The sequence below is a fragment of the Motacilla alba genome, chromosome 5 (genome assembly GCF_015832195.1).
Source record: "Motacilla alba alba isolate MOTALB_02 chromosome 5, Motacilla_alba_V1.0_pri, whole genome shotgun sequence".
Lineage (NCBI taxonomy): Eukaryota > Metazoa > Chordata > Aves > Passeriformes > Motacillidae > Motacilla > Motacilla alba.
In genome coordinates this window covers 31,130,051-31,150,401 of record NC_052020.1, presented here as the reverse complement: position 1 = coordinate 31,150,401, position 20,351 = coordinate 31,130,051, and the positions used below count along the sequence as shown (strand labels likewise).

The window sequence follows — 20,351 nt, the reverse complement described above, 5'->3', positions numbered from 1 at the left end:
AATACAGGACCTGAATTAAGGAACAACTCTTCATTAAAATAAAATAGTCTGTGACACTTAAGCATCCCCCAAAAATCCTTTTTGATCCATCCCTTTTAAGGAGCTCTATATTACAGTAATAAACACAAGAAGGAAAGTCAGAATCAGTCAAATCCAAAAAGAGCAGCTGAGTAACTGCGGCAGTAAGGTATTAATGCTGCTTCAAAAAGTGTGACTGGGAGAACTGCTTTTCTCCTGTCAACTAAATAAACAGGTAGCATAAACAAAGACTGTAGGATAATTTCAAAAAACCTGGCCAAAATCTTGTTTAGTTATGCCTGTTCACGAAATGACCCCTTCCAATCTAATCGATAAAACAGCATATTTTGTAGTTACTTTGGATTTGATACAACAGAATACACTACTAGAATACTGTTATAGAACCACAGAATTACCTGGGTTGAAAGAACCTTGAAGATCATCTCATTCCAACCCCTTGCCATGGGCAGGGACAACCTCCACTAGACCAGGCTTGAACATTTTCGGGAAAGAGGCATCTGCAGGTCCTCTTGCGAACTTTTCAGTGCCTCACCACTCTCAGAGTAAATAATTTCTTCCTTATGTCCTATCTAAATCTACCTCCTCTATTCCACAAATTTTACTCATATTGGGAGTTGCTCCAACTCAGGTGCAGGACGTTGCACTTGGCCTTGTTTGCAGTCCCACTACTCAAGCATTTCAAGTTCCCTCTGGATGGCAGCCCTCCTTCAAACACATCTGGGATTCTATCCCTGCACTAAATCACAGCAAGGTGGGTATTTTTTTTAAATTTTTTATCAATTTTTTAAAGCTGCAGAGGTCTCCATCAGACTTATCCATAATGGACACTTCATGCTACAGGTTGCTGAGCTGCATGTATTCACACATGTATTATATGCTTTATTCTTCCTGCTCTGACAGAATTATGCACAGAGGTTAAGTTCCAGTTCAACTGTTTCCAGTTTCTAGAACTGGAATCATAGAGGATGCCACAACATATTTCTCTGGAGAAAGGATCACAAAGTGACTGGAAAGCAAAAATGAAACTAAATTCTCATCTGACCAACTTTAAGATTTCAATTCTAATGCCAACGCAGACTTAATTATAAGAAAAAAAAAATCTTTCTAATCTCTTGGCTACCGCTTTACATTTTAGTGCTAAATCTGGGAAGCACCCTGTCATAATGGTTATTCATGCAGCACTTGAATTATTGGGAAAAAAAGCCCAAATAAAAAATGTTGTTGTTATGATGCAAAAGGTTTTCATTTATAACACATATAAATTTAATTTAAAAATGATATTTTATAACAACTTATTTTTTCAGACTTCTAGAACTGATTCAGGTGTTTTTCTAGAATTATGTAAATTCCATGTCTCTACATTGACCTGTAAGCAGCAACTCTAAGTCCAAGTAAGTATATTTTACCTGTTATCTTGCAGTTGTATTCGTGTCCAGTACAAAGGCTTCATAGGACGGCCAGGTTCAATGGCAGGTTTTCGAGGACCTTGGTTTGAAGATAAAGTGCTATTAAAAAAGAAACCGGACCCAGGAGGTGGAGGGGGTGGAGGTAACCCAGATCCAGGCAGTGGAGGAGGAACAGGAGGTCCCACTCCCGGAAGCGGTGGAGGTGGCGGTGGTGCTTGAAAATTCCTGCAGCCTTCAGAAAGTGGAGGTGGCAGTGGTGGACCAGATCCAAACTGAGATGTCAGTGAAGCTGGACCCATTGGCAAAGGTGGTGGTGGAGGAACTACAGCAGACAGTGAAGAATCAGGAAGGGGAGGAGGTGGTGGAGGCAGCATTTGTTTTGGTTGACAAGACAAGACACTTTCTGATGACTGTACATTGTAATTGTCCTTATTTTCACTTTGGGCAGATATACTATGTGTCAAAGAAGAAATATTAAGCTTTTTGGGTACTATTTGGTTATTTTTCACAGCTCTGCTTTCTTCTTCACTAGGCTTTATGAAAGTTTCTCTGTCAGTCTGTATACATACATTTCGGTATGCCTTTGGTGGGTTATCATCTTCAGTAGAAACACCAATATCCTTGGCTTTTTCATTTCTTCTGTTTAATTTATTATCAAGTTCATTCTTCAGATGTGCAATGGTTTCCTCAAGCTGAGCAGTTGAGACAGCATGTTCTCCGCGAATATGGAATACCCTGAGTTCAAACTGAGACTGCAGAGCAACAAGAAAAAAACACCCTTAGTGCAAATATTTTTTGAAGTGTTTATTTTTCAGTCTGTTAAAAGTCTTCACATTTAAATTATGTTCTTAATCAAAGTAGGAAACACTTCTCTTTCCCAGTTATAAATGGTTTTATTGCAAGCTATTATATATTTGGACAATTACTAATCTTTAATGAAATGTTGGCAGGGTGCGTTTCAACAAAATATATTTTGTAAGGAAAAATATAGAACATCAATTTGGGCAAATTTTAAGTTGTACATTATCTTTAATCAGACTTATCGGATTTTAATTGAATGCAATAAGTAATGGTATATTATGGAAAAAAGGCATCTTTTTCAAATGTTAATCTATTTAATGTCATGAGTTTATTGCTTATTTCATTTCATATATATATATATATATATATACACATATATACATATCTAGAGAGACAACATGTTAGAAGTAAAAAATAGATTAAACACAATGGAGGTTGAAATTAATTCAAAATAAAACATTAAATAAAGTAAGATCTCAATCTATTAAGTGTTATCATCAATAAAATTCACAGAGGTACACATAAATTCTTCAAGTTTATCTCTGCAATTAGATTAAAATTTCATTTCTTCCAGATATATTTTAATCTACAATTCAGGAACAAAAAACATTAGAACCAAGAGAATCATGAGGATTTCACTGGATAACTAAGCAAGTAAGGAAAAAAATCCACTTTTCTTACGCTATGTCAGAAAGATACAAAACATTTGGCACAGAAATATCTCCTTCAAAAAAATCCAATACAATCCAATACTGCTATTCCAGGTTATTAGGTCCCTTTAAGTTATTTCCTGTTATGCCATGATATTACACTCCCTACTTACCATTGCAACTTGAGTATTAGGGCAGAGCTACTAGTTTACAGCATTAAGTAATGTGCATCCAAGTCATATATATGTAGCTCAACGTGGCAAATATAATGTAATAGTTGTGGGTTTATATTGTAAAATGAAGCTTGACTAGATATGCAAATAAGATACTCATACTTACAGGAGCGTGATCAGCTTGGATTCTAATCAATTTCATAGGATAAAATCCAAAGTAAAAAATCTGAACATGCTGGATATAAAATGCTCCTTTACAAGTGTAAAGGTGGGAAATCCAGATTGAAGTCTTACAGAGAGAATCAAACAGATTTGCATTGGAAACAACCTAATTTCAGTTAGTTTTATAGATGACTCAGAACAAATATGTATAACAATACATTTATTTAGCTTTCTTTCTTTTCCTACAATTACTCTCTTGGCACTCATTTTTATTACTACTTCAATTCAACTATCATAAGATTTTCTGCCACATGAATTGCTCCAAAGAAATTGCCTTTCTTTTTAAACTTGGCATACTGATCTATAAATGAGGTAATGAAGTAACTTTGCCTTAAGGAATTTAACGGGTATTTTTTATCATAGTACTTTGCTCCTATTGGACATCAAAAACTCCCTCACAGAACAATTTACTTTGAACGTTAAAGATTTTCCCAGCAGTAAATCTGAAACCACCTTAAAAACACACTGTAAAAGAAGCAGAGTATCTAACAAAACTATTTATTACATTTAAATGGGCATAAAAGCAACTGTGTTAGTATTGTAAGCCTTCCCAAATACAGATCTCTAGTTTTAATTTACAATATAAAATTGGTAGTTTAAAGTCAAAATTATATTTGAGGTGAAAGAACGAAAAGCAAGAAAAAGCATAAAACTTGCATGTTTCCAGAATTATTTTCTGTAACTTGAAAAAACAATATAAACAAGAATTAAAGCTAAAAATAGTAAGCATTAGTAATAACAAAAAAAAAGTAATACTTCTATTTAGTAATTATAAAGCAATTTTATTAATTACTTTTTATTTCAAAATGTCTTATTCACCAAAGTAAGATTACCTCATATACCTATGAAAATACTTTCAACAAAAGTGTCAAGAATATGAATATTAATATGTGATATTTTTATATATATACATAAATAATACATACATATTCTTAATAAACGTCTGCTTCCTGGAAACTATTTCTTAAAATGAGATAAAATGCTCTAAAGTCATATGATAAATTGAATGGAGAGCAAACATCATCAAAATGTAGGTTTGGTTGCAACTATTTTAGGCAAGAGGGAATGGAAAAAATATTTCAGCAGGAAACAAGATATTTGATGGAGGGAAGGTATGGGAGGAAGGCTGGAGGAGCAGAAGATATTAGAAGGCAGCTGAAACTAAAGCTTAGAAAGCCCCCCATACATGGATTAACATAATTTATTTCTGAAGAAGAGTAGAGGATTTTGAAACCTATTAAAGAAAATTTATGTAAAAATTGCTGTATAAAATGAAAGCAAGACACTACAAAGAACAATGTGGGAGATGTTAATCAGTAAGCTTTAGATATATTTCTTTTCATTTGAAAATTGCATTTGCCACTTTGCTGACTGGTATAGAAGCCTGGTTGCTTGCTTCCCAGCAGCACTCATTTGAGAAATCTGGATTGTATAGCTACATTCAATACCAAATAAACTATTGCAAGGAACATATTTTTATTCCCCTGACCATTTTATTTTCTTGCAACAATAATCTGCTTTTTCAGAGAGTATCAAATTAAGCCCTCAAGCCTTGGTCTGTTGAGGCTCTCTGGCTTTCCATTGTATCAGTGACTCTTGCCAGTCAGCCACTGACATATTACTCCCTCTCCTGTACACACACACAGAATTGATACAGCTGCCTAAATTTCCATGACATTAGATATATATTTTTCCCAGGTTACTTCCACAAATACCATATCTGAAGCATGAATGTTTCAATAAAGCCTTATTACTATTTTTTCTTCATACTGCTAGCTTAAAAGAAAAAGCCTTAATGTGCTGAAATCAGATTTTAATCATCAATTTAAAAGTACCTCTTGAGTATCTTAAGCCTAATCCACACAGCAATGTGCTGCTGAAAAATGTTGCCTTACATTGGCACAATCTTTCTTGCATTAATTGCCAATATTAAATAGGCATACAATATTATGCTATTAAGCTGAAGCACACTGTTCAAACTCAGAATTCACAATAATTTTATCAGACAAGGAAACAGTCTGAAAATACATGCTGCAATTCAAGACAGAGGGCTGCAGTGTACGTAGCCACAGAAGGGTTTGATCAGTGGTATGGCAATTCCATGGGAAAAGGATCTGCGAAGCACAGCACATCACAGACTGATTGAGTCAACCCTGTATCAGGATAAAAAAAAATTGTCATATGCAAAAAAAGTAATCTTTGTGCTTTATTCAGTACTAAAAGCTGTGTGTTTTTCAGTTTAAGAGAAATTCTGTCCCTGTGTTCATGACCACTGCTATTGAAATTTGGGGCAGCTCATTTGGTCTTAATTTTCTAGGTTAAATCAACAATGCCTTTTGTCTCCACCTCGTCCTTACTGGATAATGCTCCCCTTGTTTCCTTAGTTTCTTTCTCTTTCACTGCTGAAAAACACTTTCAGTGAACCCTTAAATTTCCTTTGCAAGATGTGATTCAGCTTGAGTATTGTCAAATGTCCTTTTCTATTCTGAATTCTAAAACTAGCCTTCCTGGCTAATGTACCTCTTCTTCCTTTCTTCCACAGCTCTCTGCTTCCACCCAATACCCATTTTGAAGAGGCTGAATAAACAGGCAGTTCTGTCTATCCTTCTTGATAAAATGTCTTTTGCTTCCAAATCTGCTCTTGCTTGGAATGCAGGCTTTTTTCCACCTGTGATTCTAACTAAAGAAGGTTCTTGCCTATTTTGCTTTTCATCCTCACCAGTGCAGTTGTACTTACAAATCAGTTTTTTTTTGATTTGTTGAGATTTGTCTGGTGTCTGCCATTGAAATGGACAGGATCCCTTTTCCTTGGGTAAAACCAATTCACCAAGCAAGTGATCCCAGCTGACTCTCAGATCCCTTGAACACAGACTTTTATATTTAAGCTTAGAAGGCCTGTGTTACCCTCTGCCTAAAAATTACTTCTGTTAATGGGTAGAATAAAACCATCCCTAAAAAAAACCCCAAATAACCCTCTTTTCTAAAATGTAAGAGGATTATGTAAATAACCAAAAATACTAATTCACTGTAACCTGGAAAACAACAGGAGTGCTTGATTGGCGTTCTAGTGTCTTCCTGTTTTCTCCCTTTACACCCATCCCTCTGGTGTCTCCAATGACCTCCTTTTGGCACCTGCTAAGTGACTTGACACAATACAGAAAAAAGGCAAATTATATTTTCTGACAAAGCCAAGAACTCAGCCTTGGTCCCATGGGACCCAGGAAATGATAAAGCATATGCTCAAGGAAGAAAAATTCCAAATATTGAATCCATGTACAACACTGTTATTAACCATTACAGTATCAGATGATAAATCATAAATTAATCACAAAACCAAAAGACTAAATCCTCTCATTCATGTAACCAACAGGTCATCTAAATGTCTTTGAAATGATAATGTGGATTGACATGGACAAATGTCAATACCAACGTGGCAGCTTTCCTCTATGCTCTGATATGTGAGAGAAAGATTACAATCTCATTTCATATGGTCAATATAGTAAATTACAGTCAATTAAATGCAATCAACTGAAGTATATTTGTTGGTTTTTCACTGCTTTATATAATGTGATTTTATGTGAACAAAAACTTTTAACCATGACACAGAACTGCTCTGATATGAAAAGCTGTAGAACAATTTGCATGTATGAACACAAGGAAAGTATAAATTTCTACAGCCATCTACATTCAAAAAACAGTTGCTAACTTATTAGTCCAGACTTATTTTCATAATAAATGTCTAAAAATCCTGAGAATTTTAACAGTAAAGCATAAAAAATGTTCTCTAAAACACTGTTTAGAGCAAGCAATAGGCACAACTTTTGCTTTGAAACTAGCAATTCATGCTCACTGTCAATGCCTACTACTTTTGTTCACGAGCATTTACAGTGTAATTCTACTCTGAAATGTGACTGTGTAAAAATGACACATATTTAATGAACAAAGTTGTTCTAGGTATATCAGAGACAGACCTCTTCTTTAACTGAGAAAGACACACTTTTACAAGTTTTTACTCTAATTAGAGTGAAAAAATAACATATGAGGGAGAAAGTGAGCTTGATTTTATTCCCTCCTCTGACTTTTATACAGTGATTGTTACGTTTAATTAGTTACTTATGCCAAGCCATGAAAATAAAAAAGTGGGAACAAAGAAGACACAAACTGTCCAGGGATATAGTTAGGAGATGAGGATATTTTCGAGAGAGGAGGATATTAAAAAGGAAAAGAAAAAAAAAAGGAAAAAAAAAGACAAGAATTACTGAGTAGCCAATTAAAAGTTTTTTTTATATACTTTACAGCTTTTTTTCTTAATAGTATTTTGGTCATCAAAGTAGTGTGCACAGAAAAGAGAGGAAAAGCAAATTTTTCAGAGAGAGCCTCTAACTTGGTTTTGTTCATTCTAAGTAATTTAATCTTCAGTTTTTGGAAGAGTTCACACTTTTTTATTCTTCTATTGTGTTTACAAAAGAAAAGAAGCTCTTTTTTGTTGAATCTGTGTCCTTGAAAAAACATACATTTGTTTTAAATTTTAACAACAATCAGAGATTTAGCAAAGGATTTCTCCACAGGGAAAAAAAAGTTAAACCCATGCCAGTTCACATAAAAATCAAAATTCCTCCTAAAAAATACCTCAACAAACACAACAGTTACATATGGTATATGATCACTGTCAAGGGCACACAGTAAGAATTGTTCCTACACCTCACAATAAAAAAGTAATGACTGAACACTCTCAAACAATCCCAGATCTCTAAATATTAATGTAGACAATGCATACAGAGTCCAATTCTCTTTCCAAATTAAAAATAATAAATACATAGCTTTATAGAGGAAATGTAGCAGAAGTAGTTGGGACAACAAACAAACAAAACCCCCGGCTATTTCCTACTCATTGTCCTTATGGATCCACTAGACTCAATATGTACAAATAAACTGGCCAAAGGCTGACAGCAGAATACAGTGGGAACAGGAATTGAATCAGGCACATGGAATGATCCTTGGGTGTCCTAGGCAGGGCCAGGAGCTGAATCTGATGACCCTCATGGGTCCCTACAACTCAGCATATTCTATGATTCTGGGATTCTGCTTCTTTCTCACTAGTGGTAAGTTTCCAGTGACCTCCTAAGTATAAGGTTACAAACACACTTCCATTTTTATCACTCTCCAAAGAGTATGAACAGCCATGCAAAGCAGATCTATGAGACAAGGACACTCCAGCTATTTTCTCACTAGGACTATGTATTTTAAGAGACTATTCTGTAGAAGATACAAACTGTCCCTTTCATTATGGGCTGCATTAAGTCCTATATTCTTTTAAGGTCCAGCATCTTCTCTTGCTGCTCTCACTGGACCTTCCATTATCTCTTAATGTTCTGTGCTCTTTTCCATGCTCTTCACAGAATGATCTGCAGGTTGTCGCAAAGTTTGTGCTCCTCATCCTTATTACCTTATGTCTGCTCTGTAAATGTTTCTGTCAAGTAACATTAATCTAGTATTGTTTCCTGCACGTACACATATCCTTCCTTCAGTCCTATCATGGTTAAGAACCACCAACAAACAATTTAAGATTAAACAAATTAAATCACTCGGAGAACTTTGTTATACAACACATAGCTCACAACAGCTCATCTCCAGTTCCTTTTCTACAGCTGTCCTACATACATACCACTTTACTCAGATCAACCCAATAAATAGGGGTAAATAACTTCTCCATTACTTCTAATGAAATCATCAGATAGAGCCCTTGATGTACCCCTGAAATTTCTCCGTAACTTTTCAAGATCCTGCAAACATTATGAATCCAAATATGTGGAAAAATATCTCAAATTATGTTCATTGTATTCCACAGCACACTCCACAATAAGGTATCCTATAATGTCCACTTCACCACCCAGTAAGTGATGCACTCTACTGTGGATTCTCTGTGCCTACAGAGAAATCTCACTGGAATCTAAATTCTTCCTGATTTATATCAAAGAGAAAATTGTTAATACCTTGGATTCGCTAACTTCTTACCACAGGCACGTTTGCTAAACAATGTCATTTCTTGAGACAAATGATAAAAAACTCTAAAAAACTAGATGAAATATTACTTAATACAGCCAACTGTTAACAACGTATACTTAAAGGGGTAAATTTCAGGTTATTAATAAATGAATATTAACAATAGATAATTTAACATTTTATGTAGATTTTAAATGTTCAGTAGCTAACCTATAAAATTCCCCCCAATACTAAAGTTTCTAATTTGAATGAAAGCTTTTAAAAAGCATGTATCTTAGGCAGCAGTGAATTCCCAGGCAATGGAATACCACACCCACTAGAATTTGCCAAAAAGTAGCAGCTACCTGTCATGCCACTCAAAAGCTAACAATCCTTATAGCAAGTGACTATGTGATGACTCTTCCTAAATGTAAGATAGCTTATGCTAGGAAAAATAAATCCTACATAATATGTAAAAAATGGGTACCCAGCTAAATTGAGACCAACTTATAAATTTCTAGGAAAATTTAATTTTGTGGACAATTTAATTGGCAAAATTAATATTGACTAAATATTGTTAAACTCTGCTAAACATTTAAATTCTGCAGAATGGAATGAGGTGACTCAGCATGCGACATGCCAATAAATGTAAATTATATATTGCATGCAATTTCTATGAGGTGAAGCTAATCAAAGTATGAAACCACACGATAAGCTAAAAATTAATTTCAAACTTTTGTTGAACTAGGACCATGACCAGCTGACATGCAAAACCCAAACATTCCTTTCCTATCACAAACTTTGTAGTTACTATCTCACTCGCAGCTGTTACCATAGTCTTAGGACAGCCTCAGTTACTATGCACACAAAAATATTAATACCTATTCTCTGTGGTGGTGTTCAGAAGATTATATGCAACGAGGAAAAAATACCCTGAACATTGCTAATAAAATACTTTAAAATACAATACATAGAAATATAGACTGATAACTAAAATTCTATATGAATTATTTGTTTTGATGATAATTTACTTGAGATAAGTTACAGTATTTCTCAATTGCCAGGGAAATTACATGATGATGTAGCAGATTTTACATCTGGCAAGTAAAATGTGAAAACAATGCAAAAAAATGGCTGAAAACAAGTTGAAGATGAAGTTTCAGTGACAAAAACTACAGAGGCAGTATGGATCCAATAAGAAAACTGATTGTAGTAGAGAGCAAGTTGTCTCTGATCTTGGGAGAATGTTTTTGGACACCTAACAGCTTTTTTATTACTGTGGCTGATTAAAATGAAAAGCCCTACTACTAAAATGTTCTTTTTGATGAGGTTTTTTGCCATGAACTATAGACCTTGCAGTCCAGTGGGATACAAATCCTTTGATCCTGTGCAGTCACATAAATTCAAAGTCGTAAACCAACATTGAATTTGATTTTATTAGTGTGGCTGATGTTGCCAGAATTGTAATGCAACCTTGTTTTTCTTCACTTTTCTTCCTTTTCTTTCAGGAAGGGGATGGAAAGGAGAGTTTACTGTCAACATTGCTTCAACATATAAAGAACTAATTTCTTCAGCAACCAGGCTACAAGATCAGCCATTATAATAAAGTTTTGTAACTATATAGGAAAGCAAAGATATATGTTGCTACGTTGCAGTCACCAATGATACACCTTCTTTTACAAAAAACTATCTTGAGATTCTGGGACTCAACATACAGCTGCAAAGTAAGTTTAAAATGAACTGTGACTGAACATTTTTGCAAACGTAAGCATCCCAATTAATCTGTTAAACCTTAGGTCTATGAACAATAAGATTACATGCCTATCCTAACACATATTGCAAAGTCCAGTTAAACATCCTGAAGTTAAAACTTATGACAGTAGAAAAAACTGTAATGAAATTACTTATATTCAGATCAAATCTTGACTTATAAAGCAAGGGAGGGTATTGCTTACTGACCAACAAAATTAAAATCAAATACTGAATGGACTGTATTCATTCCAGGACACATATTCTGGAGAATATTGCCCACGTATAAGTAAAACTTGTATTGTGATGCCTAGACCCAAGTCTTTACAATCTATCTCCTATTGTTTTCTCTCCTAATTTCCAGGTTACCTCTTCTGCCCTTCATCTTGCCAGTGTAGTGCCTCTAGTACAGTGTATGCTATAAGGACTGCTAGTCCTAGTGTCTCTACTCACTTCTTTTTACCTCAAATTGCACCTTTCACATCTCCATACATTGTTGTCTGCTTTGCTTTCCAGAGGGTTTTCTTTCATTGCCTAACCATCAATAACGGGGTCAGGAGACAGACTTTCATTTTGAAAGCATCCTCTGAAGGGTGATCCCCACCTAATCAAGAGTAACTTGCGTCAACCATTGATCAGTGGAACTTAGTTTTGACCCAGTGTTATTTTATAACAATTTAGGTGGCTTTGTGGAAATGGCAATTGAAGTTTGTTCAACACCAGAAGATGCAATCAGTGATCACTAGATTTGCAAAATCAAAAGCTGCTAAAATCAGGTCTTTACTGAATATGAGAAAAAAAAAATTGCAGATAAAAAAAGTGCAGATAATTTTGGCAAGAAATCATGGGGTACATGTTTTCAAAATTAAAATAGTAACTTTGATACTACTTAATTTTTAATGGCTTTCATAATTCCACCATGACACTTCAATTAATTTCTCTTGTATACAATTGTTTCCTGTGTTACAAAGATCTTCAATATCTGTGAAAATAAAATGTCCTCTTGTTCAAAGTTGTGTGTTCTCCTTTATTCTCCTTATTTTACTTTATTCAAGGCAAGGTGATGGGATAAATTAACTTTCATAAACTATGGAAAATGCAGCAGATTATAAGGAACATTTAGAGTGTTGTCTGAGCCCTAAGTAAGTAGAATTTTTTGTAATGTGTCTAAATTTGAGCAGGAACTCAGTCTTGCTATGTTTGAATGCTATAAATTGTCCTGCTCTATGCACATTTTAACTATGTACTACCATGTCCATGTGCTGAAATAGAGTTAAAGAGATTTTCACTGTTTTCAATCTAGGGAATATGGTCTGTGGTAATTTCTTAAATAAACAGGAGAATCCTTGGATCAACATGTGGAATTAACAGCATTCTGCAGCTGACATGAAGTTTAAACAATCCAAGTCTCACAGCGAAATTGCATTGAAAATAACAGAATGGCAATATGGCAAGTGGCCACATTGAAAAAAACCCACAACACAATGAAAGAAGAATCTTCCAGGATATTCAAACTATCTGATAAGAAAATATTAACAATGTAAACATACTGTTAAAGGAAAACAAGGATGAAAATTATACATTGCATCAAAAAATATGACAAATAGAGAAGAATGGGAAAATTTTACTGTATCAGAGCACAGCAGGAATGCTTAAAATGTCATCAAGAATTTTATTATAGAGTATGATTTGAATACAGAAATTGTAATGTGCAAATTTTCAAAATATTAACTAACTGGGGAATATCTTCACACAACATGAAGAATCATTCCAAGTTTCATTTTTGAATAAAGATGAAATTGTCAAGTGGTTCCAAACAGATTAAGTTCTCTTTGCTGTAGTAAGCTACTGTTTTATTGCTCCTGTCTTTTGTTCCCTAGACTGCCACTTTACCTTCTCTAGCAATAGCTATGCAAATTTTTCAGTACAGGAATGGTTTTTTTTCTGCTGGGATCTTACTATTTTAGGAAATGCAAACTTCAAAGATAATGTTGCTGCCATTGTCTGGCAGCCTTAGGAGTTCTGAAATTGGTATTTTAATACAATTTCATTGGAATTCAGTCTCTTTTTTCTCATAACTTTTGTGCTTTTTTCAGTCTTTACATTTTTCCATTTCTTGCATCGCAGAGAGCAAGGAGAACAGGGAGAATTCCTCCAAGAGGATGAGGTAACTAGGATGAAGGTTCATAAAGGCACACAGTACACACACAGTGGTGCAACCATACATTTAGCAGCTGAAAGACTGAAACATTTCAAGTTAGGCAAGATTAGTATCAATAATTAACCACAAGCTGGGAGACCTTCATCAGTTCACCACATGGAAATGCTGAAAAGCCTGAACAGCTCATTAGGAAAGACTGACTAATAAACCCTTGCTGACCTTGGCTGCTCCTTTGAGCTGCAGCTCCACCAGAGAGAGAAGCATACATGATACAGTTTTTCTTCTGTATGTGCATGCTGGAATACAAAAATATAACAGAGAACACTCAAAGCAGCCAGCCACCTTATGGATGCTTTTCATCTTGTAAAAGTTAAAACAACAATCTCATCCTGAAGCAAAACCTTGTTACCAAAAGTCAGCATATATCCGCATATATTAAAAAGTTTTGGATTTTATAAGTACTGTGGCATTTTAAGGCTTTCATCACTATTCATCATATCCTAATAGCAGATTTCAAAACATAGTGACTTTTGACAAATCATGATATCCCTATCCCATGCAAGAATTCACATATGCACAAACAAAACTGAAGGGAAAAAATATTTTTCTCCAGAAAGGAATAATAAAAATCCTTAAGAGCATCTAGGTCAGATTTCTTTCAATTTAATCTGTGCAAAAGTATTCCAGTTTTTTATAATAGTCTACCTACAGAAAAAGATTTAGGCAAATTAAAATTTGATTTGGTGTTAACACATCGAATTTGTGATGTACACTCTGAAGCCAAAATTAAGTTTTACTTTGACATCTAAGTAAAAGACATTTTAAATTGCCAAAATAAAACTGAGATCATCCATTCTATAAAGAGGTATTTTGATAAGCATTCAGGCATACAAGAGCTTTCAACACTATTCACCTCACTATTGCCTCCCATAGCTGAATTAAAAATTCAAAAATGTTGCAGAGAGAAGCAGCACCTTTTGTTATACTCATGTCATAATTAAAGAGCAATGGAAGCATCTATAAATGGAAGCATACTGACCACAATGGAAAACAAATGGGAAGGTTAAAAGACAAAGAGACAAGAAAGAACTTAGGAAGTATTAGACATGAAAAAACAGATTTGTAAAAGAATGAAATGGTCATAACAGAGCTAGAGTCTAATTACTTAATAAACCTTAAATGTTTTTATGACTTTGTGGTCTCACTACAAAATAAAAATAAATTATCTTTAAATTATCAGATAATTTTGACTGGTGCTATGACTTTTCCTTTCACATTCCTTTTTCTTCCACATTTTTCATTGTTTTCTGGGGCACTTTGAGGAACTGGTCTTTAACCTCAATTTATGATATGAAATAGTTTTCAAAGTTAAGGAAGTTCTTTCGTGAAAAGGAAAGTACTTTCTACCCACTTCTACATTTCAGGTCTTGGAACCTTCACAAAAAAAGCAAAAATGCAAACATTACCATGGAGGCCACAAAGGTCACTATGAACACCTCATGATACATTCTTCCCTAAATGAGGCCAGCTCAGCTTGCTCTTTTGTAATGTCATGGGCAGCTTCATACCAACTGCATTTCCATTCACTATTTCTTAAGTTTCAGTAATATGTTCATAACTGTGACAGATTCAACTATACAGATATTTCTTTCTAAAATTTGCCATGAGATATTTTAAGAGTACCAGGATTTTATTATATGATATTTATTGAATAATTTATAAGCTAGCTGTAGTTAATTTTTAATCAAATACCTAGTAATATTTCTTACACTATATTATATGACATGCATTATGAAAGACTATTATATAATATAAATAACTGAAGATACTAATATTCTCAATTTGGAAATATGTAAAAGTTCTAGCGAGCTGGTGGAAGCCTAACAATCTGTGTTGGAGAAAAACACCCATGCCCTGTACCACCCAGGGTACAGGGTTACAGGACAGCTAAGGACTTTCCTTCTATCTTCAACAGGCAGCCTTAAATTCCCATGCAACTAAAGATGAGGGAATATTTGGTAGGCTTGTTCTAAAGAGAACATGGAGACATTAGGGAAAAACTTGAATTTTTACTCATTTTATCAATTTAACTTACGGGGGAAAAAATGCACAGCACACCCTTGTGCAGTTATGTGTTGGGTCAAATATTAAGCACTGCAGACAGAATATTGCCTTCAAGTAAATACCTTTTCTTCAGAAGTCAGGAGTCCATTTACATTATTTTGATTTATGTTGTTGTCATCTACTTAGTTGGTTATTAGATACTCAAGATTTGGTTCTGCTGGACAAACACTATGAAGGTGTTGACAGCTACGACTTATCGATTGAGCAACTTCAATTTTAGTTTCATAATGTGCAAGATAATTTCTGACCTAAAACTAAAACAGATACACAAACAGTGGGCAGGATGTCACCCCACTCAGTTTAGAAGGAAGTATGAAACGTGCATGCGTTTTTGGGAACTTTTTCTGAAAGACTCAGCTGACATCTAGTGGCAAGAGCAGGGAAAGCAAAGCACTTAAAGCACAGAACAGAAATCGTTCCATGCCTTTAAACTATATTATTCAGTATTTTGTAAACATTAAGTGAAAAATTCAATGAATCCTTTGAATGCAGCAACAACATTACCCTTTTTAGACATTACTTTCATGTGGATGACTCAGTTGAATTATATACATTGATTAACCCTTCAAGAGTTAAGTATTACACAGATTGTTATGCAATAAGAGACGGTGCAGATTCATAAGTAATTGACTCGCTGTAATACATGTTGTAATCTTAATAAGTACACATACTACATGAAAAAAACTGATTTCAGGTGACATCAAAACAAGGAACAAAGCTTCATGTTTTGGTGATAACATAAAGATGGCAAAATAAAATACAGTACAGTCCATATGCCCTCCCTACGCAGTGATTGTTACGCATCTTTCAAGACTGCTACATTCACTGCAATTTCAGTCTCAGATTCAGCACCAACATCCAGAAACTAGTGGTATGGGTAAAGCCCTGGCTGCAATCTGGGTATTCTGTATAAAGTTTATAGGAAATTAACACAATGATAACAAATACTGAAGAATTAAAAACAATCTGAAATTCCTGATCACATACTCAAGCAGAAAAACCCAACAATAAGAAACAGAACAAAAGTACAGGGCACTTCCTAATGCTAAAGGATATACATATCACTCAGTTATAAGCCACTATATACAGGTTTCAAGGGACAGAATCTAGATATTGTTGCTTACTTTCACCTTCAGAGGACAATTCAATAATATTTTGAGAACTTTCCCATACATATACCTTCCATAACTTCTTAACATTTCTCTAGGCCTTTCAGAAATAACAAAGACCAAGGGTCTACGCCTAACCTTTTGCAGAGAAAGTATGATAATCAAACCTTCTTCATAAACACCACATAAGGGATTTGGATCCCTTTGCAAAAGAACTGCTTAAAAGAAATTCCTGTCTGTAGGTTCCTTCAGTGCATAGCACAAAATCAGATTTAACTCAAGAATTTCCCATAGTTGGGATATCTACCATCATATTTTTCTGTTATACCATTAAAGTATAAAATGCAAGAAAGTATTACATTAAGCCATGACACCATTTTACTCCCCCATTATATGTTCCCACTGAAATTTTGTAATGTAAATTTCAATACGTTGCATTATACAATGTGATCTGCCTAATGACACAATTAATGCATCAATGCACTGGATTATCAGAATTCCCATGTTAGTAAATCTGTTCATTTTCTATTCTATTTGCTTTAATGATGACAAAGGAAATACTGAGTGTTTTGTAATTGATGACCTGTACACTAACAATTTAGCATAGGAACCTGTATTAGAACACAGTGCAGCTATACTTAAGAATGTATCATAACTGGTGAGAAAAGGAAGATGCTGTTAATTTTAACTAGGGGTGACCACCAAATTCACTTATACTGCCATTTAAGTTCCTGCTTTTACGATAAAAACACTTTATTGCAATATTTCATTTTACTTATCACAGCCAAGGGAAAGTGAGTTCTAATACTAAACTGTGTTATTTCTGATTTTGATAACTAGTTGGTCAAGCTTACACTTAAAAGAGGAGACATCAATACAGAGTGCTCAGTACTAAACTTCAGAAAGTCTCACATGTGCTTATTTTCCTTAATGTTAAAATTACAGAAAAGTACTTCTAAAGAAGTATGTTTCACTGAGAAAAAGTAAGTAGTTAAACACCTGTGTCAATGCAAAAATACTGCTTTGCTGTGTTAGCAGGAAGAATTTAACAACAATAAGGAGAACTACAAAGAGGAAACAAATAAAACTGCTTTCAGACATCATTTTGAGTGCAGGTATAGATTTCAACCACATTAATTCTAGCTGAGCTGGCAGTCAACTGAAAACAACTTCTAGAAAGAAAGACTTAATTCTTAACATTTGATAGCAAGTGTATGTTTGCACCACTTAAATCTATAACATGCACTAGACAAGGAAATAAGTAATTACAAAACAATACCTTTAATGTTTCAATTTCTTCTTTGTGTTCCCTCTTTAAATGCAGAATAGCAGCTTGGTACTCTGTAGAAATAAAAAAAGTACATTCCCTTAGAGTCAGAAAACAATGTGCCATCTTCAGCATGAAATATTTCATACAACACCACTGGGTCTAGAATGCAGGTGTAGGCTCTCAAATAAATGACCTTTTGCGGTGGTGATGGAAAAGAAAATCTGAACACAGTAATTAGCATTTTTTCTAAGACCACATGACCAGATTTACCATGGTGTTTCTGAGAGAAGAGGATAAAGCAGAGGTCTTCCATGCTGAGAAGGGAAAATGGGGGAAAAGATATGACAGACTGAAATTAAAAAAGGAAACTATAGTTTTGCTTAATTTTGCATATAAATGTGGAACTGATAGGATATTATGACATGCACATGCATGCATACATACACCCTCACCTGAATTCTAAAACAACATGCATCAAGTACAGTGATTTAAATGGACAAACATACAATCACTATATACAGTCAAACTGGATAAAATAGCAATTACAAATACAAATGAAGACCTCAGAAGGTACCAAACAGCAAGATTCAAAGAATTCTTTCTCTTAATTCTATCATTTGAAGAATAATTACAGAGTTTAAGCACAGAATACTGTGAATAAGATACAAGATAGCTCTGCCATTTAGCAAGAATATAACAAAATCCAAAAGCTGAAAGCATGAAACTGAGAGCCAGAGAAATTTAAATTAGCAGTGAAAAAATGAGGAGGCCAGGCATTGATCACGCAGGTTTAGTGAGGGCATAGACTTACCAAACACACCTCTAGGACCACTAATACTATGGTGGCCTCTAATCTGTACCACGACTGCATTTGGCCAAATGAAGAAACAGAAACCCCTTCAAAACACTGGTGTAAGGCTTTGAAAAACCTTAAAAGAGTCTTTTGTAAGACGCTGGCCCAGAAACTACAGCCTCCTAAACAAGTGACTGGAGTTTGTTGTTAGATGACCACAGTCCCGCTTCCATCTGCTTTCAAATCAAAATTTATCCAGAAGCGTGTTTCCAGTTTTCTGGCGTGGCTTCTGCCTCCTCAACCAAATCCTAACTTAAACAAGGTTTGAAAATAGGCCTAAGAATTTAAATTTTATTGTCAATGGCCTCTAAGACTAAGGAGTCTGCATGATCCACTCAACAGAAGAACTAACAAAATAGCATTAAAGTACCAAAGTATGGACCAAAGTACCAGATAAATAAAATATTCCAGTGCTTAGCTGCTCATAATTTTTTTTTCCTTTTTCTCTTTGGAGTACATGAAGGGAAGAGAAAAGAAAGGTAACTTGATCATCACCCTGAATTCTACATGACATGGAAGCTTTTAATGTAAAGTTTCTGTGTCATCTAGACATTGATTTTTTTCAAATACAGGTGAAGTTATAATTAAGCAGCTGAATTGATACATATAAACAAAAGGAAAAGGGATCAATATTTTACACAGCATAAAATAAAAACCTTGGTGATTCCAGCTAGCTATAGTATCTATCCAAACTTCTCCTTGCCCTCTAACAGGCCTCTACTTAGGGCTTTCAGGCATAAGAAAACTGCCTGACTGCTCTGGAATCACAACTGGTTAGGTCTACAAACTTTTAGATTTTCTGCTGTTAACTCCTTTGACTGGTTGATATACCCTCTGGATACAGGCTTTGCATATCCATTCACCTAAACAGAATATAAAACAGTTGCCTCAGGTCCCCAGAAAAAGTTATGACCCTTCTGGCACCTCAGCTGCCTTAAGCACTCAGTTTGCAGGGCATGAACCTTATGAATGTCCTAACTTGAAGGTTAGCTCTTTAAGGTCACATGATAACTGAAGCAAATAACAGGCTTTGAAAATGCTCCTAACAATCAGTTCTTAGTTTAGCTAACAGAAGGATACAGATCTATCTTAACAAAAGATCTACTTTCTATGCAGGATTGCCCAATGATTAAAATTCTTTGAGATTTGGGTAAGAGTCATAATTCACCTATGATGACATAAACCTGCACTAGCACCAGAAGCAGATTTTTCACCATGTCTACCCATTCCCAATCCTCTGTTGCTTATTTTTTTATCTTGGCACAAATGTTTGTGGTATTAAGAGAATGATGGAAGAACCCCTATGAATGAAATCTAACACAGCACAAGAATTTAAAAAAAAATTTAACAATTAAGTATATGTTTTTGTTGGCATGTGTTTTTCATTGCTTCTAGCTGAAAGCTCTGAAACAAGTTCTAGAATTTGTTTTGTTTAAGCTTTGTTCTAAAGCAGAAGTAAGACAGAAGCAATTCTTTTACCATTTACTTATTCCTTAAAAGTATGCTTAGAAAGTACTAAGCTATAAGAATTATTAACAAAAACTAATTTCCTAAAACACAGCTACTGCATAAAAGCAAGTGCATCATAAACTGATATACTGTAACAGATTTAACAGATTGTCTACTATGATATAAACTGACATTCAACAGCATAAGCTTCTAATTTTAATATTTTTAACTAGAAGAAACTATCGATTGGATAGAAACTGACACTCGGCAAAGTCCTTTAGTTCTCAAGCAAATGTTTATTTTTCTGTACTAGATATTATAATGAAAATCACATCACAATTATATGGTCTTGGATAATATAAA

General features: G+C 34.5%; 1 protein-coding gene across 8 annotated transcripts in view; it reads right to left on the bottom strand.

The window, feature by feature from the left end:
• Nucleotides 1–20,351, bottom strand: part of FMN1 (formin 1) — a 168,820-nt gene that overhangs the window by 80,046 nt on the left and 68,423 nt on the right. For all 8 annotated transcript variants that reach the window (XM_038139829.1, XM_038139831.1, XM_038139833.1 and 5 more), the window contains 2 exons: nucleotides 17,696–17,757; nucleotides 1,446–2,197 (listed from right to left, as the gene is read on the bottom strand). In XM_038139829.1, coding sequence (XP_037995757.1) covers nucleotides 1,446–2,197; nucleotides 17,696–17,757 — 814 coding nt within the window. The remainder of the gene's footprint in view (nucleotides 1–1,445; nucleotides 2,198–17,695; nucleotides 17,758–20,351) is intronic.